This window comes from Dendroctonus ponderosae, unplaced genomic scaffold, assembly GCF_020466585.1.
Source record: "Dendroctonus ponderosae isolate FM_Combo_2020 unplaced genomic scaffold, Dpon_F_20191213v2 Dpon_F_20191213_1, whole genome shotgun sequence".
NCBI classification, from domain to species: Eukaryota; Metazoa; Arthropoda; class Insecta; order Coleoptera; family Curculionidae; genus Dendroctonus; species Dendroctonus ponderosae.
Genome location: NW_026017110.1, coordinates 25,224,438 through 25,249,717, shown reverse-complemented (window position 1 = coordinate 25,249,717; position 25,280 = coordinate 25,224,438). Strand labels below are relative to the sequence as shown.

General features: G+C 35.1%; 5 protein-coding genes across 13 annotated transcripts in view; 2 read left to right on the top strand and 3 right to left on the bottom strand.

Moving 5' to 3' along the window:
* LOC109544294 (colorectal mutant cancer protein) overlaps positions 1-12,434 on the bottom strand; it is a 32,340-nt gene extending 19,906 nt beyond the window's left edge. For 3 of the 4 annotated variants that reach the window (XM_048669833.1, XM_048669836.1, XM_048669843.1), the window contains exon 1: positions 4,065-4,402. Coding sequence is in view for 1 of the 4 variants with exons in the window: in XM_048669829.1 (XP_048525786.1) it covers positions 10,788-10,897; positions 11,054-11,244; positions 12,074-12,183 (411 nt within the window). In the remaining 3 variants the exon portion in view is untranslated. Of the gene's footprint in view, positions 1-4,064; positions 4,403-10,787; positions 10,898-11,053; positions 11,245-12,073 lie in introns of those variants that run through there. The other variant, XM_048669829.1, reaches the window with a different exon arrangement.
* LOC109544293 (mitochondrial import inner membrane translocase subunit Tim29) lies at positions 10,036-10,962 on the top strand. Its single transcript, XM_019914389.2, has 2 exons — positions 10,036-10,396; positions 10,451-10,962. The coding sequence occupies exons 1-2, from the start codon at positions 10,095-10,097 to the stop codon at positions 10,764-10,766; spliced, it is 618 nt and encodes a 205-aa protein (XP_019769948.1). The 5' UTR covers positions 10,036-10,094; the 3' UTR covers positions 10,767-10,962.
* A 221-nt stretch (positions 12,435-12,655) lies between the features above and the next one.
* On the top strand, positions 12,656-16,134 carry LOC109544310 (elongin-B). The gene is made up of 4 exons (XM_019914405.2): positions 12,656-12,825; positions 12,929-13,022; positions 13,963-14,107; positions 15,160-16,134. The coding sequence occupies exons 1-4, from the start codon at positions 12,823-12,825 to the stop codon at positions 15,269-15,271; spliced, it is 354 nt and encodes a 117-aa protein (XP_019769964.1). The 5' UTR covers positions 12,656-12,822; the 3' UTR covers positions 15,272-16,134.
* On the bottom strand, positions 15,617-18,196 carry LOC109544309 (hematopoietically-expressed homeobox protein hhex). The gene is made up of 3 exons (XM_019914404.2): positions 17,719-18,196; positions 16,473-16,708; positions 15,617-16,348 (listed from the first exon to the last, which is right to left on the bottom strand). Exons 1-3 carry the CDS (start codon positions 18,005-18,007, stop codon positions 16,247-16,249), a joined length of 627 nt encoding a protein of 208 aa, XP_019769963.2. The 5' UTR covers positions 18,008-18,196; the 3' UTR covers positions 15,617-16,246.
* A 601-nt stretch (positions 18,197-18,797) lies between these two features.
* The window catches only part of LOC109544308 (protein Fe65 homolog), a 17,735-nt gene continuing 11,252 nt past the window's right edge, over positions 18,798-25,280 (bottom strand). For 3 of the 6 annotated variants that reach the window (XM_048669869.1, XM_048669851.1, XM_048669855.1), the window contains 11 exons: positions 24,415-24,486; positions 24,009-24,208; positions 23,725-23,947; positions 23,288-23,486; positions 23,107-23,234; positions 23,016-23,021; positions 21,123-21,373; positions 20,850-21,052; positions 20,612-20,788; positions 20,378-20,551; positions 18,798-20,319 (listed from right to left, as the gene is read on the bottom strand). In XM_048669869.1, the coding sequence (XP_048525826.1) occupies positions 20,402-20,551; positions 20,612-20,788; positions 20,850-21,052; positions 21,123-21,373; positions 23,016-23,021; positions 23,107-23,234; positions 23,288-23,486; positions 23,725-23,947; positions 24,009-24,208; positions 24,415-24,486 (1,609 nt within the window). In that variant the 3' untranslated portion in view covers positions 18,798-20,319; positions 20,378-20,401. The remainder of the gene's footprint in view (positions 20,320-20,377; positions 20,552-20,611; positions 20,789-20,849; positions 21,053-21,122; positions 21,374-23,015; positions 23,022-23,106; positions 23,235-23,287; positions 23,487-23,724; positions 23,948-24,008; positions 24,209-24,414; positions 24,487-25,280) is intronic. The other 3 variants (XM_048669872.1, XM_048669867.1, XM_048669862.1) reach the window with 2 other exon arrangements.

Here is a 25,280-nt window from a genome sequence, read left to right as displayed (position 1 = left end):
TAAACTCTTCGCCCTGTTTATGAAAAACCGATTTTATAATTTCGATCGACCATGTCGTTCACCCTCCAGTTGTAAAACAGATATCAATTTCCCTAAACCGGGGGTTCCAGAGTCCATTAACGTTATTAGCTCTTTTCGCATTTACCTTAAGCTGAACATGAAATAAAACTAAAGTCTGCTTAATTGAACGCAGTTTAAGAACGGGAATTTCGCCACAAAAAACAAAGTTTTATTGTTAACAGAATAAATCCTTAAACAAATGGAAGTTTTCAGCTAGAAACCGAAGTCAAACAAGTTCGAAACTAGCCGCAAGTAAAAATCTTGCGGAATCGTTAAACTCTCATCCTGTTCCGATAAATTTAGTTAAAACCCTGCCCTTTTGTGATAAAGTTCAGGGCGGGGTTGGATTTCGCTTCCCACATGTTTTATTGCACGAAAGTTAAGGCCCAGTGTTGACGTGGGCTTTCCACCTAACATTGTAATTAGGGGACATTAAAACGAAGCTCATCGCATTCTACCAAGATCTACCTAAATTTATTGCAGTTAAATACTCACTAAACTCAACTCACATTCGATCCGGTTATTTACTCACTTTAACGAATGTTTATACTGCGTTTATTAGCGTTGGCAGTCCGAGAATCGAGAAAAGTCTATAATTATATTGCGCATCGCAAAATAAAAACTCGAAAACTCAAATAATTAAAAGCTGACTTAAAAAAGACTTTTTAAGGTAACATTCACGAATTAAGATCTAAAGTAGATTCACTTTCCTATGCATTCCTCATGCAATACAACCCGATTTATATATCTACATAAACAAATTTTGAGATTCCCTAGTAGATTTTTTGGTAAAAAGCCACTTTGTCTTATGGCTGTTTTCCCTGGATAAATTTAACTCACGGAAACTTATTCGAGGTGAACGGACTAAATCTTCCACATCAATCTTCAGCAGTTTGCCAGTTAAACGGTAAGTGTTTCTACACAATCGTGAACGTAAACTATATAAAATGTATTTTAATTCTCACGAAACTTTTCCCGGTTTCATTCCTTTCCAGAAACTTCCCACTGGACTGGAATGATAGAATTTCATCAGCAATAAAAAAACGAAGATTATTCAATTATAATTATTCATTGGGATCTTTACTTCGAAAAATCAATTGTTTTTTGCCACTGTTGTTCCATTCATGAAGAACCCAGTAAGACATTTCCGTTCTGATACCATGATCAACTAAAATGGGAAACCCAAATCGACGTTAAACCTTATAGTAAGTCGAAAAATTGAAGGCTTGTTCATAGCAAAATTTCGCATTGTTAATCAAATCTGATTCACCCTGTATGCACCTAAGATGATTAAGAATGTTATTATGAGAAGTGGAAGCTGAAAAGCTTGCTAATTATTTCCAAAACATAACAGCAACAGTGTTGAGAATTTGGAACGCAGCATTTTGCAACAGTCTATTAAGCCTCAAACGGTTCTCTAGACATGCGTCTTTTTCGTTATTAAAAGCCACATTTTGTAATCAATTTTAATATGGAGATTATATTGTTTCAACCAATTTCCTGGTCATTTCATTGTATAGTGTTAATGGGTGTGAACTGTTCAGAATTGATTTACATTTCTCTAATGTAGATTTGGCTTCAATATAAACTCGTTTCTTTGTAATAATGCTAATTTTCTCTTAAGAAATTTACAATTTCTACTTATGAAAAGTGTTCAGTTTCGGGAATGCTTTTTTGGACAAAAGTGGGACTTCTAACGCATCAGTATAATGTTAAAAATATACCTTGAGTCTCCTTAAGTTGGTAGCATATGGGCAACTTTTTTATTGTTAATTTTACGAAAAAAAGTCCTGCATGTTCTAGAACCCAAAATATAATCATCAAATTAGGAATAGTTTGTCAGTCGTGTACGCGGATGATCGAAAAATAGGAATTTTGCACAAGAGTAAAGCACATTTATTTTTAAGAATATCGATAATTCTTAATAAAAAAAGTTGATCAGAGCTAAAAACTACGTTCAAATGTGTAATTATATCCTACTACTTAATTTTTTTCAGCATATCAATAACGAATATTTATATTTCTATCTTATTACAACACGCTTGTAATAGTGACAACTTTTCCATTTGGTACAGAAACTAATGATGAATTTTCACGTGTTCACTACACTGACATTTGCATTGTTATTGTAGAAAAAATTAGGAAACTTAATTCCAACCGCACCTTTATAAAACCGCGTATTAATTTTAAATACCGCGATATGAACATCAATAGTCCAGTCAGATTCGACTTTTTCGGAACAAAAAGGCCTGTTTCTGGAGCTAAATGGATGAAGTTAAAAAAGATTATTGTTGGAAGTTGTTCGGACGGATGTCAGAATATATGAAACAATAGTTTGCGCGCAATGTCCGACTCTGGAACATTGTTTAAATAATCAATAAAAGTGCAAAAACCCGTTTTCTTGGTCATAACTTTTGAACCATTGACGCTATCGAAAAAAAGTTTACTTAATAGTTTTTTAAAGTATTAAAATACAATATTAACTAAATTTTAGTCCGCCTCGTTACTCAAGCCGCCGATTTTAATGTTTTTTTTTTAATTTTCTATACCTATTTTACTTTTTCTTTCAATAAATCGTACTATAACTTTTTTGAAGATCTTTGTACAACACTTCTCAACAAAGGATCTTTCCCGATTCTTCTCCCGATTTCAAGGAAAGCCCGATTCCCGAACTTTTTTTAGACGTCGGAGACAATAACGGATAAGTTGATTACTGAAGAGAAAATCCCTTAAACAATAAGTTGAATCAGGAATTTTTAATGTTAAAAGTTAAAGTGTAAATAATTTTTAGATAAAACTTCCACATCGACTTCTTAATTGCTATGATTGATATGATTAAGTAATCGATGTGGAAATATTATCTGAAACTAATTTACCCTGTAACTTTTAACATTAAAAATTCCTGATTTTCAACTTATTGTTTAAAGGATTTTCTCTTCAGTAATCAACTTTTTCTCTATTGTACGTTGTAGTACTCCTTACGCGAGTAAAATAGACTCTCCGACGTCTCAAAAAAAACGTATTTCGAATATAGCAAAAGCTATTTTTACATAGCAAATAGGTAGGAATGAAAAAAAAGGTATGAATATCTTAATCTGAAATGTATACCGCTTATGAAGTGTACAAAGACCTTCAAAAAAAAATACAGTACGATTTTTTAGAAGCAAAACTAAATTAATTAAAGAAAATTTTAAAAACCCCAAAAATCGGCGTTTTTTTGTTTTTTGAGTAAACAAATGAACGGATTTTAATTTACTGTGTCTTATATTGTAGGCATTTTTAATACTTAAGACATTTATTAAACTTATTTCAATACCATCAACGGTTCAAAAGTTGTTGCGCAAAATCGGTTTTTGGCACTTTGATTATTTAAACAATGTCCCACAGCCGGAAATCAATATCCTGACATTCTTCCGAACAACTTCCAATATTCTTTTACATTCAACCATTTAGTGCCTGGACGAAATCTAATCCGACTGGACTACAAGGGGAGTTGCTTAAACCCACTGAAATTTAAACGTTTTTTTAAATAAAAAGTTTTATTGAACTTCTTACTTTGAAGGCCAATAAATCCTTAACAAGATAGGAATCAGCGTCAATATTCTAACCGCTACGCACTATTTTTGACCACAGTAGATTAGCCATAATTGAATATTTCTCTTCATCTTGAAGTGTTACATGAAAAAAACCGTCGCTACTAATGAGAATCGAAAAAATGGGCGTGTTATTTGTTGAAAGTAGAAACTATTGCGAGCATCGTTGCAATTCACACTTCAAAGGCAAGTGATTATTTTAGGAGAGAATGGGCCGTTTAGCAACTGGCCATTTCCATTCATTAAACCGACTTTTCCTTTTGCGTCTTGTCCGAATGGCGCCTTCTGGTGCAAAGACTTTTCAAATTTCTGCTGGAGAGTGTAGAAATACAATAATGAGAAATTGCCAGAAAAAAAAATCAAGATCCTTTTGAAAGTCCAATTATTTCAGGTTTCTAAACTATGCCATACCTATGGACACCTCTGGAAAAACATGCGAAATTAAATCACAAATACAATTGACATCGCCCCCCAACCAATCAAACACTGTTGTTAACAAAAACAGAGGGACGTTTGACCCGATCGTCTCGTCAACATTGAACGAGAAGAGATCATTGACTCATGACACCACTAATCAAATGCCGAATCAAGAGTCATCAAACGCGACCTATATTTTGTCCAATATGACCGGCACGCGTTCACTACCTCGCACTAGCTCGAAACGTCGGACTGCGACAGACAGCAGCAGGAATGCAGCAGGCGATGGCAAGAAACAGAAACGCAAAAGCGACGACGAAAGCTGCAAAAGCTCTCTCGGTCGTCGCAGAGAACGCGACGTTGTTTTGGGGAGCGCCGCGCATTACGTAACAATTTCCATTCGACGACGTGGAAAAACCATTTTCCATCCAAACACACTAAAAGTGGCGAAAAGCTGGTGTTTCATTCCTCGCTAGAACCAATCGCTAATAGGCGCTGACCAAGACGAAGATGGTCATCCATAAATCCCGATTTCTTTGGGAGCAACATTCGCTTCTATCCATATAAGACATGTAAAATTCGTAATTGTTCAAAGTGACCACTTTTGACACAGCGTTTTGTGAGAGATCTTCGAGTTTGGAACCACATATTGAGATTGACTCTGATTTCATTGGCAGCTACTTGTATTCTTTGCCACAACTCTTCACGCGAACCAATAGAATCTTGGTAAACTCAATGTATCATTTGGAACCAGCTTGAAAAATCCAGAAGATTAAAGTCGGGGCTTGGGGCTGGGCAAGCAATAACGCTTACACGACCAAATCAACAATTTCAACACCAGGGCGAGCAAACGTCGACTCATGGAAAAAAATACTTAAAAAGGACCATCGGTGGTTTGTTGGTCCTGTAGAAAATTGGCAAAACACAGACGAACAGAAGGATTTTCCGGTTATTAAGAGTAAAACGCAATGAATATAGTTTTTTTTAGAGCTCTCCAAACCATACGCTGAGTTACGCCTATTGCCGAACTTAAAAGACTTATGAATTAATTTTCAGTGACTCGCAATATAACTTCTTCTTCCTGCCCAACAGAAAGTCTGTTTAAGATGTTGTTATAACATTTCGGAAGGAAAGAACCGGTTTCTTGGAAGACAAAACATAATAGATTCGAGCTGAGGCAAGGCTATTGAAATTTTCTTGCGCAAAAATATATACCATGTCTCTCATTTCTTGATAATAAAACAGATAAATAGTGAAGGAAAAGATATGACAGGCATTTTGTTTCTGAATAGCGTATCATAGGCCTGGGTAACTCAGTGAATTTTTCGGAGTTGGCGCTTGGTGCAGTGCGACGCAAACGGATTGGTGCGCCAACACAACGCACCGGCGCAGTAACTCAGTTCCGTTGCTGGAAGAATGTTGATGACTTTTTTACTTGGTTTTTGATTTATATTAAGGGTCATTTATTAATAATATTTTTTGAATTTTTTCAAAATTTCAGAATTTTACTGTTTTAGCCAAGTTAATTTTTCTTCTAAATGCTCAATTTTTTAAAGTTTCACTTAAAAATGCTGACAATCTTAAGGTATTTTCCGCGAAAAATTTTGAATCCTTCGTCGCTTTGTAACAAGTTTTAAAATCCCTTTTCAGCTTCGAATTTGGAAAAAAAATCTAATAATTTTCTATCAAAAGATGAACAGAATTAGCGAAAGTTCAGTAACAGATTATTTGGAAATCTCGTCATCTCGCTTCTTCTGAAGACTGTAGAATTTCTTTCAAAAAATGTGGTTTTTTAGATTTAACAAAATTTTTTTTTTGCTTTACTTTCTACCCAAAAACGCTCTATTTTGTAGAGATTCACTTAAAAATACGGACGATCTGGAGGTCTTTTACTCGAAAAATCACAAGATCTAGCCTTGTAAAAATTTTTTTCAGCGTCGAATTCGGGACAAAAGCGAAAATAAATTCGTCCCGTTTTTCCCCGAAAATCATTAAGGTTTAATTAACGCAAAAAACCATTACTTTCTGATGATTTTCTTCTTTTCTGACAATAATGGAGTCTTTTCAGCCAAAAATGACAAAATTCATTGTACTAGAAAATTCGCCCCAAAAAACCAAAAAAAAAATCATTTATTTGGGAAACCTTTGGAAACTCGAGTTTCTTCACTTTTAGGTCAATATTTCTAAACAACACTGTCTCTAAACAGAAAAACCGCATTTTTCCTAACGTTTTACTGTAAAATACTGGCAAACTGAATCTTTTATACAAAAAAATTCAAAGATCGATTTTACAAATCAACTCGTCGACTTTCTTTGGACTCAGTTCTGTTGCTGGGAAAATCTGGATGACTTTGTTTAGTTGTTTGAACAAAGTAGTAAAACGTTACTTGGGAAAAATGTTGATGGCCTTTTTTTAGATTCCACTTTTGGGTCACGTAAAGCTTTAATAAATCACGTATAACTCATGAACCGATCAGTTATAACTCGTTAACTCGAAGAGCGACAACAACTCAATAGCGCAACTCAACACAGTGTTACCCAGACCTAGCGTATCATAAAAACTTAGTGTTCGTTGAATCCATTTCTTTCGAAAACGGACCGAAATATCCATATGAAACAATGATACTAATTGATTTTTGTTTAAGATTTTTAGCTCATTTTTCTGAATAGTTACACATAAAGCGGAAAAAAGTTATTACTTTATAACTTGTGGTGAGTCTCGAAATTTTAGAGATATTGAGAAAATGAATGGAAAATTTAGCCTTGTATAACCAACTAGAAAATTTTACTGCAAACTTAAAAAAATCGCAAAAATAACTTGATGTTGACTCAAAATCTAAACTTTTTCCACATGTAGAATGCACTTTGCAACATGTAGATACACAAGAAATATCCATCTAAAACCAGTGAATGGTTTCTGAGAAAAAAATGTCAAATGCCAAAAAAACAAACTCTTCTCCCGTTTCTGAACAAATAACTCTCAAACTCCGACCTGCATAAACAAGCGCAAAATACAACAAAAATTTGGAAAAATTTCCAAAAATTTACGGATGATTCAAAATCCAAAATATTCGTTTATAGAAATGCCTTTGCCCTAGAAATATGATAAAAAATTTACTCCCTCACTTCCTGCGGAAATACACGCCATAAATGATCAAAAAGTGCCTGCAGATGACTGAAAATCGAAACTTTGTTAACATATAAACACTGATTTCTGACCGTCCCAATAGCGTAATAAATAATTGTTTTTAATTCGAGACAATTTATAAAAAATCGGAAGAAAAACGCAAATCGCTCAAAATGCCCCAAACTTAATAAGCTCTGGTCATTTTTGTCGACAGGCACAAAAATGCAGGCCAAATGGTTGCAATAAGAAATCGGATAAAAAAACAAGAAAATTTGGAAAAAGCAGGAAAAACTTGAAGATCAAAGGCGTTTCGAATTATAAACCTGCTTGTTTCCGAGGAGTGAATGAATAACCAAAAAAACCATTTATGAAACTTTTTCAAATACCAGCAGCAAATCTTTTTACTGAAACTAAAACGCGGATCATAAATTGAAAACAATCCAGTAGAAATATATTTTACTGTACATACTATACTGTATATTCGATTTGACGCTCTAACTATTTAACTCATTTTATTACAACTGTTCATTCCATTTTACAAGGAATCCGATTTAAAAAAATATATTGGCGCTAAAGAAAAGTTTTTATAGTGTGTTAACTATTGTTTTCAAATATATTAAAAACTTTTTGTTAGTAGTTTTTCTGCTGGAAACTAAGAAACTAATTTGATTGAGCAAAATCTCCATGCAATAGAGCTGATTGGGTCGATTTTAAAAAACCGAAAGAAAAAGTATGGCCAAAAGCAGATAGCAGAAAGCACACTTCCTTTTTAGCAACGTGAATAACGAGCATAAAGTACCTTGCCGACAACAATAAAAATTTATTCGACGAACGATTTTTATGGTATTGGCTACATTCACATTTAGATGCTTTCCCTTCAGAATGCAGTCATATATTTAAATACCGAATAGAATCAAATGCTCAAAGTAACTTGCAGATAGAAAGTAAAGTGTGTATTTCATTTACTAAATATCTCGCTAATTTTACTGCAATTATGTCTCAAAGAACCGTTTTGAAGCCAGAAATAATCCAGTGAAATACCAGGGAAACCCTTGTCTGGAACTTTAATTAGATTTTCGTATGAAGTGGTGTTCAGTGTCGGGCTCCTAACTAGATATTAAGTTTGTTAAGAGCGCGAACAAGTCATAAAGTTATTAGGGTAGTACATAAACATATCCCTTATTTACCCTAAAGGTAAGGCAACGTCTCGCCAACCACATAGACGTAATTGGATGAAAGGATTTTCCCAGGATTACCTCGGCGCAAACTGGCTGCATTTTTCCTATTTTATTATTTCACGAAAAAATACCCATTTCGGATCGAAAGCATTATTCATTTATTTTGTTGCAAACCTATAACCAGTGGTATTATTGTTGTCAATAAATCATGAAAGTTTGAGACACGAACCCGGAAAACTTTAAATTGACTCGTGAACTTTCAGTAATAAGAACGACCTCACTCTGCCGTTCCATTTATATTCATTAAGGGCTGAAACACATTTTCACATATAGTTTCACGAAAAATCGATATTTGCAATATGATCTTAGTTGATCTTATTTAGTCTCTTTGTAGCAGTTTCTCTTCACTTTCTTTTTTTTTATTTCTCGGTGCAACATGCCAAATTATTGTGTAAATATACAACTGTTCATAAACGTATTAGTTGTTTTTTTTTTAATTTAAATTCAATGTTTACACGATCGATCTAGCAGAAGAACAGCGTCTGTCTGCACAGCTTTCCATTCTTAGTCTCATATATTTTACAAGCTGGCTCGTCCAAAATGAAATATAAATAAAGCCGAATGGCCGGGTGGATCGTTTCAAAGTTTTATTTGATCTATTCTCATCTCGAGAATGTATATTATGGTTCAGCTCCTGAAAAGAATTTACATATCTGGCCGTCATTGCAATTTGTATGCACAGTTTCGCATATCTTTAACGTGGACGAGGGCAGACGAGAAGCTTCATCCCTCTTTAAGTAAAAGAAATTGAAATATTTTCGCGTCAAAAACCAACTTTTGTTTGTTTAAATGTGTTTTTAGTGTGAATTAACCATTACCTCTTCAATGATAAAAGATTCATCATTCCAATTACGCATTTTTGTACTTTTACCACACTCTCTAATTAATTTATTAATCAGGCACGACCCAACTCCATGCATAAATAAATTAAAGTTGCTTTGATAAGTCTTGAATATTAACAGATGACTTCAAAACTTTATGAAAAAACCTTTTAAAACTCTAATTATATTTACCGGCCAGAAAACTTAAACGAAAAACATATACACAGGGTGATCCAAACTAAAAATGTTTAATTTAAATTGAAATTATTTTTATTGTGTAATGCAGCGACTATTTTAGAAACAAAGTGATTACTTATTACTTTCAACAATTTATATGCATATTTTAAGTTTTCGAATTATAATTCTCACCTGAAATATTTTTATCAGGCCCTCTCGTTCGGAGTTAGCAACATACTAACCTTATAGATAATCGTTTTACTTACAACTTTTCTTATTGGTGTTTCTTGTCAAAATGCGGTTTTCGATCAGTTTTCACTCATTGAAATTATTTCAATTAAAAACGCAACCAAGGACGGCACGTCGTCAATGCGGTTCAAAAACTTACTTTTTCTTAGATATTTGGCTTAATTTTAGATAGTATGGGTTAAGACCTGTTTTTTCAATAAAGTTAAGGAGCTTTTTCTCTCAAAATCGGAATTTAGCAACATGTATTGATCTTCATTCTTGCAGCATTTGTATGGCGGAAAATTATCCAAATTTGTTCCAAGGTATTCATTGACGTCATAGTACGCTGTTAAAAATCCGAAACATCCAGCACCGTTTCACTGCCATATACGATTTGATAGGTTATGTCAAATGTGATCATTAAAGTTACGAAATGTATTTGAAAAATATTGTAAATCAGTCGAAAATGATGAAAATAAATGAACCCCAGTCCAGATTTTTCACCACGCGTGCGTTGGAAAACTGGAAAACCACCAGTGAAAAGTTTAACGAAAAAATTAAAGGGACGATTCTAGAAAAATGGGTGAAATATTGGAAAGTTGTGGCCAAAGACTACCAAGACGTCGCACTTAATGTGAAACAGGAAATTAAGCAAAAACCTTTAAAATCAACTGTGTTTTTCACCGGGTCTGCTTTTTTAGGGCTATGCCTGCATCTAAATCCTGATCTAAAAAGGTTCATATTAAAGCATGTATGGATAAAAACACAAAAACATTTAATTCTGTTCAGTTTTAGGTCGAAGTACATCGAATCAGCCAACAATTTAAGTTTAGTGCCACTGACGCTGGCAAATCCAAGATCCGTAGAACATTTAAAGCACATCGAAAGATGTTTCAATCGTAAATTCATTCGCTATCAAAACCTGGGATTATTTTCAATTATGTGGGTAGACAAACGTAGTAAGGAGTGCGATTCATATGAAAGCAACTGTTCATATTTAAAGGTTCCATTTTGGAATGTTAGCAGCCGAATTTTAGACGTAGGCTTTTTGAATGTATGGTGGATTATTTCAAGGCAGATGCTAGATTATGATATTAATTATTAAGTGTGCTCTTCTGTTATTCACCTTAAATTCTTCATCCATCAAACGATCACTGTTAAACTTTCTCACCAGCAGTTTTGGTACAGGACTCATGTCTCTGGCTCCTGAATCCCATTCCCAGCTATCTAATTTACCTGAAACAACACTCTATTAGGCCTGAACTTGGTTATTGGTTAAATAAATCAATTTTTCACTGAAATTGGCTCCCTGTGGGAAAACTGCGGCCAAGGATCCTTTTTTTATTCAGATATTTCATCTGGAAATAATTGTCACAATTTATATTTACTTACCCTGACTGTTGTCACTAATATTGTCTTTATTAGTGACTTTCAAAGCATCTATTTCGGGTCTAAGAGCGAGTCTTCTATTTAGGAACTGCTCATAAGATATACGGCCTTGTGAATCTGCTCCCAATTGTTGCATCAGCTCATCCAGAGAATCTTCTAGAGATAATTCTCTGCAGACGGCTAAGAGATCTTGGCTAAAAAAGGAATTATTGGCTAGTGAAAAATATGTTCTTTAAGCCAGTGTTAAAAGGTGTGGAACATTATTGAGTAAAATTAAGTGGATAAATTTAGGGTTTTTCCAAGGCGATATTACCAAAAAAAGCTAGACTAGTAGTTTAATTTCTCAGGAATTTAAGGGTAAAAAGTCTACAAATTTCAACGATCCAGAATGTTTGGAAAATATGTTTATCGTTAAATGAAAATATTCCCTACAAATGCAAAAACTAAATTAAAAACAGCTTTTTTCAGTGCAACGCGATCCGTTCCTTTATCGCCGGATTGACCAAATAAATAACATAATGAAAATTATTGTTGGAGCTGAACGATTGAAAACAAATGAGTCAAGGCTTTTTGACTGTCGCAAACAATGATTAACGTTTTTTAAACATATTTGAACATAGTTAAAATTGAGAAAATAAGGTTTTAATGTCGGGAAAACGGCGATGAACAAAAACAGGGTTCGATAAAAACTGATTCTCTGGAAAACAGTTTATACCAAACGGGTGAAATAAGAGGACCCTTTTGAGTTAAAATAATGATAATTTGATTTAAAAAGCTAATGAATCTTGCAGCGTGAATTACGTCGGAAACTCTTTGACAAAAATAGGCACCTATTAAGTAAGTAGTTCCGAAAAAGTTTACTGTTTGGTACCTATCTAGAAACTGTACCTATAGGTACGAAAATATTTTCTAAAACAATTTCCACCTACTCTTAATGCCCTCCATTGCTAAAAGGACCGTAATTCAGAAATATTGGACTGGAAACTCAGAAGACCAAATGTGAATTATGGCCACCAAACCTACCTGTCTATATAGCCATCACCATCGGCATCACAAGCCTGAAACAACCGCCTGACCCGTTCCTCATCACCAACGGAACTCGCAGATTCACTGGCACAGTCCGTGTCTGCCATAGCCCCTTTTTAATTGTTTAAACATTAAAAAGTTTTAGAACAGGGCGAAGCACCAATAGCCAGTTTTTCAATGAACCACCACAACACACGTACGGTAACAATTTAAAATTGACCGGAACTTAGTGATTTTTCCCGATTTATCTGAGCCTTGTTATAAACAAATTGATAAACAATAAACAATTTTTAAAACTCAGTTTGGTGACAAGTTGACAGTATACGTGACGTTCATGGTGATGGACACGGATTTTTAACTTTTCAACTTTACATTACTAATTACTGGGATACAACAAAGTTGCTTTGAGTTTCCAGTATTTTGTTTTGCTCCTTATTGTCGTTTAATGGTTACAATATTGTTTTTTGTACCAGTAGACATTTTTCATTTGCTTCCGACATTTTCCATCCTGGTCTTCTAAGTACTGTAAAAAGAGACAAGACGACGTCCAATCGTAAAGTGGTCAAAGCACAGATCAAGTCACTAGTGAGGTTTTGTTGTGTCTTGTTTCGTTCAGTTCAAGTGAGCAAAGCCCAAATCCGCGAGACAAAATTTTAAGATTCTGCTTTGCTCTATAGCTAATTCATGATATTTTCGGCCAAACCATCTTTATTCTGATTTAAGAACCTGCACTCAACGAAACCGCAATGGTAAGTTCTCTGGCATATTTTCCCTAAAAGTGATAGTTGTTTTCGTGACATCTAACCTAGATTTCCATTTGATCACAATCTATTTTAAAAATACCCCTTTTAGGATGTTTTTTTGATGATTAGACGAAAGAAACTTACTATATTTACCGATGCAAAAGATACAACAACAGTTCTGGAACTGAAGAAGATCATTGAAGGTAACGTAAATCAGTTGCACATTTGGGGGCTTTTAATAGGGTTAGAGGTTAGAGGCTCCAACTTGGGGTGCAAACGCATTTTCAATCGAAGCACTTTCATTGAATCGCGGCGTTCATTGATTTACAATTATTTACCTGTCGAAAAACTTATAACTTTAGTTGATGTTTTAGCTTTTAACAACAGTTTTGATTAGTTAATCATTTTGCCTAAATTTCCGTTATTCGTAAGCTAGGCTACAGCTATTTTGGACTATTTATGATTTACAATGTATGCCTTGAGATTTAAAGCGCCATCAAAGGGCTTGCGAAAGGGGTAAAAATGGTCAGGATAAGTTTAAAACACAGGCTAATAGAAAGTACACATGGTCTTGTTCATACTTAAAGGTTTCTTCGGCGAGAAATCCTCCTTTATTTTCTAGACGTGGTGGGAATTCGCTAGTGTTATCGGAATATTAGGGACACTTAGTCACAAGCAATTGATTAAATATTGAGCTTTATCATCTTATGCTCTAAATGAAGCAATTTTTTAAAGTGTGTGAAAATCTCGAAATTTAGCAAAGTTTCGGAGCGCTTTAAAACAACTGTTTCAGAAATAGATGTGCATGCAGATGCAGCATGTGCCACACAAATAGATTTTAAACAAAAAAATAAAAATTCCATAAAGATCTTCAAAAGAAAATTAAATAATCATTTTGTCAATTACTTTTTGGAGAAAAAGAGAAGTAAGAAGGAGCCTTTCTTTGTTCGTATTTCAAGACTACTGCACTAATATACGAAACATTTATGTATATGAAATAGATCAGTTTAGGCTTTAGAGAATAGAAGGTTTTATAAATTTGTAGAATTTATAAGTTTGATTGCAGTTCGAGTTTATGTAATTATATCTAGTTCCTATCTTTCTCAGATAGGGCCATTTACTATATTCATTTTTTTAACACAGGGATACTTAAAATTCCACCTCAAAACCAACAGTTATTTAATAAAGACAATACTGTTATGGAAGATGCTCATATGTTACAAGAATACGGATTAAATTCTACTTCGGCCAAAGCTCAAAGTCCCGCAACAATAGGATTGGCAATTAGGTATGGTTGAATATAATTTCCTCACTTTATTGCTTGAAGGTGATAGACAATGTTGAAGTTAAATGATTTATTCGGACTTGTCCATTGTCTTACAGAGATGTTTTCTTGGTCTCAATATCTCGATTGTGCGATTTTCCAACCTTTTTTGAATAAACAATGATACCAATGCAGGCTGACAATCTCTTAGGCAGAGTAGAAATTAAACAGCAACAAGCAATCATGATTAAAATGGAGAGATAGGGCAGAAAGACCGATTGGGTCGATAGCCTTTTTCTGTAGGAAATAAAGATTATTTATATATATATATATATATGGAGAGATATCACTCAGAAAATAAGCAAAGTTTTACGAACAATAAACTGAAATTGAATTCTTCGACTTATCCGCGCCTTTTGAAGAAATGAGAACTAACATTCGCTACATTTTCGGTCGCAAATGTGCTGTGGTTGCGAATTGGAGAATTTTGAGAAAAAGATAAAGAAAGAGTAAAATTTGATGTAGCAGGGCACCTATGAGGGTGTATCAAATATGAACAGAACTGACTTGTTTTTTAAATTGTTTCATTATTTTACGATAGGAAGGTACTTACAAAAACATGCTACTTTTCTCTATAATCTCCCGGCCTAGACATGGATTTTTGCAAAAAGATTAAAGTCACCAGGTGCCAAATCTGGACTCTAGGGAGGATGTTGCAACATTTCCCAGCCAAATTTATATAATTTCCGCTTCGTATCCTTTGTTGAATGTGGCCTAGCGATGTCGTTTAAGCCTCAGATTTCAGATGCTCGCATTAATATTGCGTTGATCGTGGAGAAAATGCATCTGCGATCCGCAAACGACCGAAAAACCAATTTCGTTCAGATCTACCACCCGTCTAAAATTTAAGAAGAAAATAAATCGCATTTGTATTAGATGTACCCTCATATCTGGATGAACCAAGACACTTTATGCAAATTAGCTATGAAATCTCTATAAAACAATGATAGTCCAAATGAATCACTTACTCTTCGCCGTATTATTAGAACTTGATAATGTTCAATGGGTTTACACAGAGACGACAATGGCAGCTTCGAAGCCTTAGATTTGGTGCCATATTCCGCTCCTCCAGATCTGCCTGATGTAATGAAATCGCAAGAAGCCAACGGTCAAGAACCGGCTAATTAGGATAATTTTCTTTGATTTTTATTTGGTAATTTTAAGTTTAGTGCAGGGCATTTTGAAATCGGTGTCTCAAATAACTGCAACACGAGCGGTTATTAAAAAGGGAATCATTTGCTGTTTGAAAATGTTTAATTGCAATTTGTCAGAATATTATTTCAGCAAATGCAAACCAGTATTTGCACTAACTCTTACTTACGAAAGGAGCAGCTGTAAATCTTTATTGTAATTGATGGTCAAGAGATTCTTAAAGTATCTGGTATAACTTTTCTACTTCTTTCGGCTTATCGTGTAACAAAGCATTGCTTTGCATAACCAGCCCCATTAGAAATTGTTTTAAGATTGTTCTTATTTTGATACATAGTATCGAAGGATTTGATCAATTTGGAATAGACAATGCCTTTGGATATGCAACTTACATAAATTGTGGCATGACGGGACGAGTATTGAATCTAGTACTTACACAGCGAAAGCATATTAATTTTAAATTGAACTTTCATGCGTTATAAAATTTCCACTGGAATATCAATCTGACAATATGCAACCTGATTGCTGACTTCCTATGCCTCATTGCACTAATGTTCTTTTTGAATGCACTCTTCAAATGGAACTGAATTTTAATTTGTTTTATGTAATTGTGAATCATCTATAAACTGAACATTTTTTTTTATATTTCACAGAACAACATCGATATTTGACACTATATGGGTAACATTTCAAAACAATTCAATTTGTACTATAATCTAGGCTTTGCGTGTATAAATTATTTTCTAGATAAGATTTTGTTTTGTAGTATAATACCGTGATAACTCTTAAGTTATTGAAGGTACAGATTCATTGTGTAAAATAGAGACAAAAACAAACGGGCACTCAATAATTTTATTTTTAAATACCTACGGCTTAATTTAGTTAAAATACATTTCCTTTTCAAAGTACACACTCATTGTTTAGCAGTTATTCACATTTTTAGCCTCTAGTTTTTCAAGTTACCGGACTGGATATTTGCGGTTTTACATCACTGTTTGATGAACCGCTAACGTTTCGTCGCCATTTAGCTCGACGGTTTTGAAACCACGTTTTCACCTGATAAAATGTAAAATTAATTTGACTTTAGACAAGCAGACTAAGTAGTTTGGTGCACCATTTTCCTTTTATATTTTGCATCTCCTAAAACATTTTTATTCGCAAATGAGAGTTTGAAAGTTACCTGTCTATCAGAGAGCTTTAACGAATAAGCCAGCAATTTTCGGTCTTCTGGACTGAGGTATTTTTGCCAGGAAAATTTGTGCTCCAGTGCTTTCGTTTGACTAGTGGAAAATCGCACTTGATTCCGTCGCTTCGAGTAGTGATTGTAAATGTTAAAGTTAAGGGGCAGCACGTGGTTGTAGGTTGATTGCGAATAAATGTTCTCGGGGTATCCGTATGAAGTCGGATAAATTTTATCTGAAAAAATTCCAAATGATGAACGAAACCCTACGTTAATGTGTAATTATGATTTTAATTAAATTCACGTTCAAGTGAAAAATATTTCATCTTATTTTTGAGCTGAGTATGAAACACCCGTGTATAATCTATAATTAGGGAATGCAATTTTTTAAAATGTAAATTCCAAGTGATTAGCCTTGTGTAGCGTGTTTGCCACAATCCAAATAGATCAAAGTAGCAATTTTTTAAAATCTAAAAGTACTTGTAATTCTAACCGACTCTAATAGGTTTTTAATTAGTGCTACTCACCCGAAAATGTTATGGAACAATTTCAGATCAAATGAACGGCATTAAAATCAGCCGTTAATTATCGTAATTACGGCATTATAGTCTTAATGCATGCGCGGCATTAAAATTAAACTGTGTGCTTTAGAGATCGAGGGATTATTTTTGTTTATAAGCTTCAAAAATAATGTTTAATTAACGATAGTGTACGCAATTAATTCCTGTTCCAAGTACTCGAAATTAATCCCTTATATTGTATATGTTATTATTCTCAACCAGTTAATGTGTTAGCCATCCATCAAACCGTATACAGGTGCCGTATTAGCGCTCCCTGAATTGCAATAAAAGTGTCTAAATGTAGTTCTACATTTGATAAATATGTTGGTAATATTACGAAAAGATTAGGCTTTGTACAAATTGTCCAACGTTATTAAGCAGGAAGTACTTAGTATATGTTTGCGTAAATTAGTTTGTTCGCAGTTTAAGGGGATAATTTTTTTGTTATTATCTTATCATTTCTTTTTTTATCCTCATAAGATTTTTTATATGTCAATGGATTATTTGTACTATACCTGTTTGACTTGAAATGATAATTTAAAAACAATACGTTTCTCAATGAACAATTAATTCACAATATAAAACTGTGACTAATTCTCAAAGATGGTTCTTATTACTTCTCTGTTTTAAGTGAGATTTTCGGGTTTAGCTTAAATATCTGTATGCTTTTAAATGTGTACACTTACCACCTGGATGCGGCGGTACCACTCTCGAACAACAGCCGCTAACTTGCTGGAATGGCGCAAAACTACCCCGAAAACTGTCTCTGCTTAGATCTAGAGATTGTGCTCCTATGCAAGATAATCCATGAGTTGAATAATCCAAGTAACTTTCAGAGAGTTTTGAATAGTTAGCTCTGTTCCTGTCCCGTTCCGGTATCGCAGGAAAAGGTTTTTGTGCGTTCTCTTCTAAAACGTTTTTTGTTTCATTTGAACACTTTTTGTCCTTAAGTATATCGTCGATTCTAAAGGACATGATTGGTGCTTCGACTTAGCGTTTGCCTACTGAATGCCGTTCTAAATTCCTACTAATAAAGCCTGTGGGTTATAATCAGCTTCCATATCACCCTTATCTAATTAATCTGTTTGGAAAAGCCTATAAGTGTCAAATAATTGTGAAAGGGGCTTAAGGGATTCGGATTGTTGTTTTTATTATTTAGACAACATTTGGTAATCTTAAGTAAAGACCGAAATTGGCTGTTTTAAAGAAATCCTCCGGATTTCTTTAAAAAAATATTTTATTGCTTGAGCTAATCGATCGGGCTACTGTATAGGACGATTAAACGGATTAAAGATGTGTTAGGAATGCAATACAAATATTGGAATCGTTTGCTTTTCTGTATCACTAGGTTCAGGATTGATCAGCAAACTGCTTGTTAACGGGTAATAGATATAAAATAATAAACGAACGGTTAAGGGATTAAATAAATGTCATCCAGTATGTACACACCAACTTCTTCTTGTTTAAGGGATTAAATATCACACTAAATAGTTGCTTATATTGTTGCTCTAGGAGTTTAATAATGCTTATAGAGTAGCCGATGCGGAAAATTTACTATAGATTTGGCAATCAGTTATTAGAATTATCCAAAGAGCTAAGTTTTTGCAGGTATAGCTGCAAATTAGTGTTAACAATCAATGCCGTTTAGAAAAAAAGGAATTTATCCGACTTTTCAAGCATTCATTGCTTTTCATCCTTTGTCCAGTATAACACATAAGTGACACATAAACGGGAAAGACAATCACAGGTAAATAAGGAAAAATTATAATAAAAAATTATTTTTATTTGTTGCCTTCACTAAGCAGATATAAAGGACTTTCAAGCAGTCTTAGTAGCGTTTTGAAATTTCAATATTTACATACCCATTGAGAATGATCTTTGAAATCGTTCATAGAATTATTGGTGCTTATCTTATTAACAATATTAGTCTTACCTTACGAGGAAAGCATTATAACACATCTTATACATATTATCTTATAATCTGTAAGCACAAATGTTAAGTTTAGTTGTCAGCTATTTTTGCGATTTTTATATTTATTTGGTACAACTAAATATAACCGCAGCGTGGTTGACGAACATCTACTATCAAGGAAACGATTGCTATTTTATTAAAATAAATTACTGATTTATTGTGATAGTGTAGGATACATTGACTGTAGTGTAATGTAATCTTAGACATTGGCGAATATATTGCACAAATCCCGAGGTTTATTTCGTCTACTGCAAAGATTACTAAGTCGTACACGTTGAACAATAAGTGTCGATCAGTATACTGGGTGTTTTGCTGATTGTTGGTAATACAAGCATTACAAGCTTATAAAAATAACATTATCCAATATGCCTACATTGCAATTTGGCTAGAAAAGCTCTTTATACAGTAGGCGTGCCTAACAACTTCAAGCAAAACTTATGCTGAAACTAAGCGTTTTAATTAAAATATTTATATGGCAGAAAGCGCTGCATATCTGTTAGACTCGCCTGCTTAAAAACGGATTTAATAATGCACATTGATGGCGAAGTGATTTAGTTTGTTGTATAATTTAGTCCCACTTAAGTTCAATACTTTACGTACGTTGTCTTAGTTGTAAACTACGGTCTACTTACACCTATTTATTACTGAGAGAGGAATTTTACAAGAATTTGCTATTAAATGCCTCTTGGTACTCATCATTTAAACTTAACATGTATGCAGTATGTACACGTATTTACTTAGCTAGCCGTAGAATACTTTGCAACTTGCAAAGAAGTTGGCAGGTTTGCAGCAACATCTCGACGACTGTCGCATATATTTGCGCAGAAAACTGCTCAACACCCTTCTCTAAATTAACTTAGTGAATCGAGTTATAAATGAATACAAATCGTACCCTGGAAACGTGCAAAAGCTCATATTGGAGCACCAGCTGCATTTGACTAGTCTTGGGATTGTTTTAGAGACACGCGACACTACAACTAGTTTACATTTAGAGATAGCTTCCAAGTGACAAGTGCAACTAGTACGAAAGAAGCTAAAATAGAACGGCAACTACTGTTGCCGCGATATTAGTTGTTTTTTACGTGTTAATCACCTTCAGAGAAAATATTCGACTATTTGATGAGAGAGTGATTTCAGGTAAATGAGATTCCAGTTAAATTTAGCAATATTGAGTAGGTTAATGACTCCATTCCCACATCACCAATATGAATATTTCAGCGAGCTTGAAGGTGCCTCTAGGTGAAAGTGAGGGGTAGCTGACCCTCTACAGAGGGTTGGCTTTTCTTTGGGCGGAAACTTTAATTCCCTTTAACGGCTGTAATATAATATTGCTCAGCACAAGTTTTAAATTAAATAATTCAAACCGAACCTACCTGTAATGTGGGCAATTCCGTATCTCAAGAGTCAGCACTTTTGCTTTTTCGTCCCCTAAGTGAACCAACAATTGATTTCAACGCTGCTCCGATACTGCTGCCAGGCGTGTTCACATTGCTGCTACAATGGCCCAAGCCTTGCGGATGAGCGTCCAGACACTTCTGGTATCTCAACTGCAACAACCAACTCCATATTAGCACTTGCAGTTTCAAGCTGTTGAAACAAACGCTTACCTTACAAGCTGCTTCTATTGTTTTACATAGAGCGCCTGAAGAAGGCTCGCAATAAAATACGTGAGCCATGAACGTATCTTGCGCAGTGTGCATCACAAAAGCGCAATGTTTGATGTTTTTTCCTATACCTAGGAATGAGAGATACCTTACTCGACATTCGGCCAATAAACGGTCATCCTGGAACACATTGGGAATATTAAAAAAGAAAATCGGCGCCTAGGAACAGGCTGGTTCATACGGTAGGATGATGAACGGAAATCATCGAAGGCGCGATGGATATGTTAACAGCCTGCCACTTATCTGGCGTCACTGCAGTTACCAGTCTTTCGATAGCATCATTCAAAACTTCCATTCCAGTTGCATTATTGACTTGTGTGCATCCGAGGTATTGGGCGCGAAGAACTTTCTTGGGCTCCTCCATAGGAGTGGGAAACGACTGAGCTGTTGAAGGGAAACAAAGCAAAAAATCCATAGTTGTTCAGCCCAACAGTACGATCAACCGCCAACTCACAAACAAAAATCTGACTGTTTCTAGCAGGTCGTCGATGCTCAGTTGGTAAGTTGCAAGGCCGAGTCGCGACGCTCCTCCCATTTGAGTCTACAATGGCTTTGCCCAGATTCTGCTGCAGGCTCCTTTCAATCATGATTTTCTTGCAAATATCCCTGAGAGTGTTGGCGATTGTACGTGCCGGCATATCGCATCGAAACACATGGCACATGTGCTTTCGAGTAGTGCGGTCTCTCGCAACGTAAGCAAAATCCCTAAAAAAACAAAATTCGCGTTTATATTATTCGTATTAATAAAACCAGACTTGATGTGGTTTTATGGTTATACAAAAATTGCATGTTTTTCGTAATATTGAAGAAAAAATTACTTCAGTGTCCGTATCTTAAGGAGTCTTATTTCAATTATTAGGTGCCTTTACACTTACGCTCTATCGAGTGCGAATGGAGCGCCCCGTCCCAGTCGCGCTCGAAAGAACGTTAGTCTAAAGAATAATACTCCGTACGGGAAAGTTGCACGTTAAACCCTGCAGGATTTGCATTGCGGTATCGAACTTCAAACGTTTGCACATGTTCAAATATTATTTAAACATTGTATAGAGAGTCGTAAGGCTGGAAATATTCTAAATGCGGAATTTCCTTGCAGGCGATAACCAGTTCGAGTTTGCACGTGATACTTCCCATAAATATTACAAGTGAGTTTGCATAAAATTCTCTCGGGTTCAGTACTCATCCCTTCTCAAAAGAATTTCTCTCTTTGTCGGGAAATTTATTGTCAACTTCTCAAAGTTTACTCTCGGGCTCTACGACTCCCTCTCTCTCGCGACTCTACCCGTGTACGCTCATATGGCCAGCAGAATAATTCAGATACATTATTATGTAATAAACGGTTCCAACTAGTTCTACTTGGGCAAAGAAAACATCGCGAGATCTTTCTTATGCTGCAGCTGCTGTGAACTTCACCCACGGTTCACTAAGTCACTCTCAAACACTTTCCAATTATTCCCCACAAATTGGGTCCAACGAGAATTTTGGTCCTGCAAGCCGAATCATTTTGGCTTTGCGAGACCCTACAGCACTAGCTTTTCGCTTATACATAGTGCTTTTGTCGTATGATTAAGGCAAGAAAATAAACCTAATACTAATTATAAATGCAGACGGACCTACTGTAAACCTGTACTGTACTGAAATACCGTAAAAAATATACTTCGTAGTTATTAAACGGTTTGGAAATGAGATAATTAAATTTTAAAACTTTGAATTCCTGAAGTTGATTTTTTTAAACATTTTGGTGTCCATATTTCACATTTTATACCTTCTATTTGTGTAATTGATTTTACTAATAATTAGGTTTGAAACACCTAATATTACAACGTTTCCATTTATTTATGTTGAATAACAGCAATCTTTCCTATTTTAGAATAATTGAACAGAATGAATTGTGAGACTAAATTCAACAAACATTTGAATGTTTCCCAGTCCATACGAAGATCTACCGAACGATGGGCTAAAAACCCGAAAAACCCATGAGTTTCAATTTTAAAATCATCGTCTAGACTTTTGTCGTAGTTCATTTATTATTGGCATCTGCCCACATTATTACGATTTTTCCTCCATTTCTTCATATACACAGCCAGACAAAGAACCACTTTCATTTTTTGAGCCAAAATCTCGAAAGCCACGCAAGTCGCGCACAAAATCTAGAGATTTGTGATTTGTATTGCATTTTTGGAGAAAGAGATCAGATCAGATCTGAGCTAGTAATAGGAATAGGGAATCTCTATAAAACGTGTCCTAATCTCACTACTACTTTGTAGTTAAGTGTTCTATGCATTTTTCTTCTTTTCCTGCTTGTATAAAAATATATCTAAATATATCTATTTATACAGTAAACACATACCTTTCTCTATCGATTACGCAGCATAGAATAACAAAAAATATTTAATAACGGTTTGCAGAGACACAAATTAGCGGAGATAAAGTATGCTCACCTGCCGTTGTCTCTACCGACGCCCCACACTCGAATCGTGTGAATTGGCTGGGTATTCAACACGGTGAGATTTTCCGGATCGAAAAGCTTCAAAGCGCCCTCGTCCAGATCCATAAATAAGTCTTTGCCCTATTGAAGAAGCCCACCTTAGATACTTATCGTGGAAGCGCTCTACAACTTACGTCTCCCCATCTACCAACTACATCCAACAGATCATTCTTGCCTAAGGATAAATCGACTATACACTTATTTACAGCTTTGCTACTACGCTCAGGAGTCAGATCGTCTTCTGCTATTTCCACCCATCCCAAGGAACGAACAGCGAAACGAATGGGTCGTTCTTTAACGTCCTGTTCTGGTTTCGATGGATAACTTCTTCTCCTAGTAAACAAATCAAAAGAGTAATCGTTTATGTGACTGTGTCCAAGCATCTTGCATATGTAAGTCAATTCTGTTTCTCGAATTAAAATTGCTCTAAATTCCTAGGTTTGCGAAAAATCAAAAGGCGCACACTTTCAAAAGCTAGTGAAAAAATTCAACAAATTTTTTATTGTAACCAAATTGTCCGAGCAGCAAACTCAGTTCACAATCATACATGTTCACTTCAATGTTTTCTTACTTTAAAGCTAGTTCTTCCTTCCGCTTCCTATCGTCAGCATCCAAGTCCAGAGCCGAACTGGTGCTGCTTCTGGTGACCGTCATGCTGGACTCGAAGGATGATATGAAATCGCTCTCCTTGAAGCTCGACTTGCAATCGGACTTTTCCTTTTCCGACTCCAGAAGCGGCATTTCCCGCTGAATAGTGCCGCTCTTAATGTGCCAGTAATAGGGGCCATCATTATCTAGCGACGCACAAAGACATTAGCACACAATTTTGTTGCTTAAACGTTGCCTGGTTGGTACCTTCATGTTTTTCCCATCCGGGTGGTAGGATGATTTTGTCCCTGTCCCATTCCTGGTCAGGGCTGAGGATTTCATTGCACTTTTCGGGCGGGGACGTTTTACTGAACTTCTTCACTGGAATGGCGTAGAGGTCGTTATTGAGCCCGCCCACTATATGTGGGATCAGATCTGAGTTTTGAGTGGCCATCGTGTGACATATACTGAAACAGAAAAAACCTAGTGAGAAGAGTGGGTGGCTGAAAGCGTACAGCAGCATGACGGCGTTTTTACACCCGTTTTAAAGCAAATTTGTGCAAAAAGCAAATGTAGTGTGAGCTAATATGATAAATTTTGGAAACATTAGCACAGTTTGGGAACCGTCATGCTACTGTACTAAACTGTGTTTTTTGCAGAATTCGGTACGTACTTGTCCCAAATAGTTGTGCTATTATTTTTGTCCCTTTCAATGGTATCAGTGTTTCCATTCCACTCAATATCCCTATAAAAAATTTCCTTATTAGTACACTACTAAAGGCCAGGTCACATCTATCCGATCCGACTCCGATCATACAATCGGACGAAAATCTGAGAGCAAAATGGTACTGGACTTTCAACGCCGTAGTTCACATCTTTCCGCTACCTGTCCGATCCGTCTCCGTTTTTGTATCCCATCATGTTCCGATTTTGCGTTGCGTCAGTGATACATTTGGTTTTTAATGGACTATATCTATAGTAAGCTGTAGATATTTAAATATTTTGATTGGGCTTACAGAATTTTACTGATAGAAAACAAACTCAATTATTAATAATGCACATGATTCGTCGCAAGTATTAATTTATATTACTGTTTACACAGCAACTGTATGTAAAGACTCTGGCAAGAATATTGGAAAAATAACTACTAAAGTGTACATTGTAAACTATTCATGGAAATTTATTTACTACTTCAGGTTTTAATGTTTTAATTCAACCCTTCATTTTGTAGACATTTTTATTATCTACAAATCATCTCGTTGGGCATTCCGATTACTCCATTATTATATAATATTATAAACAAAAAGACAAAAATGGCATCGCATTGAATTTTTGGCAATAAATTGTTAATAACTAACATATGCACCGGAAATACGAGTGGAAAACAAATCCCTATTAATCTGATTATTATCTTTTATATAATCGCACAATTGTTTTGTATTACTAGTCTTTTTGTCACGTTAAAGCATTTTTAAATATCATGTTAGTTTGGCTTAATTCGGCAAGCTATAGTTTCCTAAAAGAGCCTAAAAACATAAA

Excerpts from the sequence above, each read along its gene's own strand:
- LOC109544293 (XM_019914389.2), top strand. The coding sequence starts at position 10,095 with ATGTATTTGAAAAATATTGTAAATCAGTCGAAAATGATGAAAATAAAT. Across the intron at positions 10,397-10,450 it reads CTAAATCCTGATCTAAAAAG|TTTTAGGTCGAAGTACATCG; the intron begins GTTCATATTAAA and ends AATTCTGTTCAG.
- LOC109544309 (XM_019914404.2), bottom strand. The coding sequence starts at position 18,007 with ATGTCCTTTAGAATCGACGATATACTTAAGGACAAAAAGTGTTCAAAT. Across the intron at positions 16,709-17,718 it reads GGTACCGCCGCATCCAGGTG|ATAAAATTTATCCGACTTCA; the intron begins GTAAGTGTACAC and ends GAATTTTTTCAG. Across the intron at positions 16,349-16,472 it reads TAAAGCTCTCTGATAGACAG|GTGAAAACGTGGTTTCAAAA; the intron begins GTAACTTTCAAA and ends ACATTTTATCAG.
- LOC109544310 (XM_019914405.2), top strand. Across the intron at positions 13,023-13,962 it reads ACTGAAGAAGATCATTGAAG|GGATACTTAAAATTCCACCT; the intron begins GTAACGTAAATC and ends TTTTTAACACAG. Across the intron at positions 14,108-15,159 it reads ACAATAGGATTGGCAATTAG|AGACGACAATGGCAGCTTCG; the intron begins GTATGGTTGAAT and ends GGGTTTACACAG.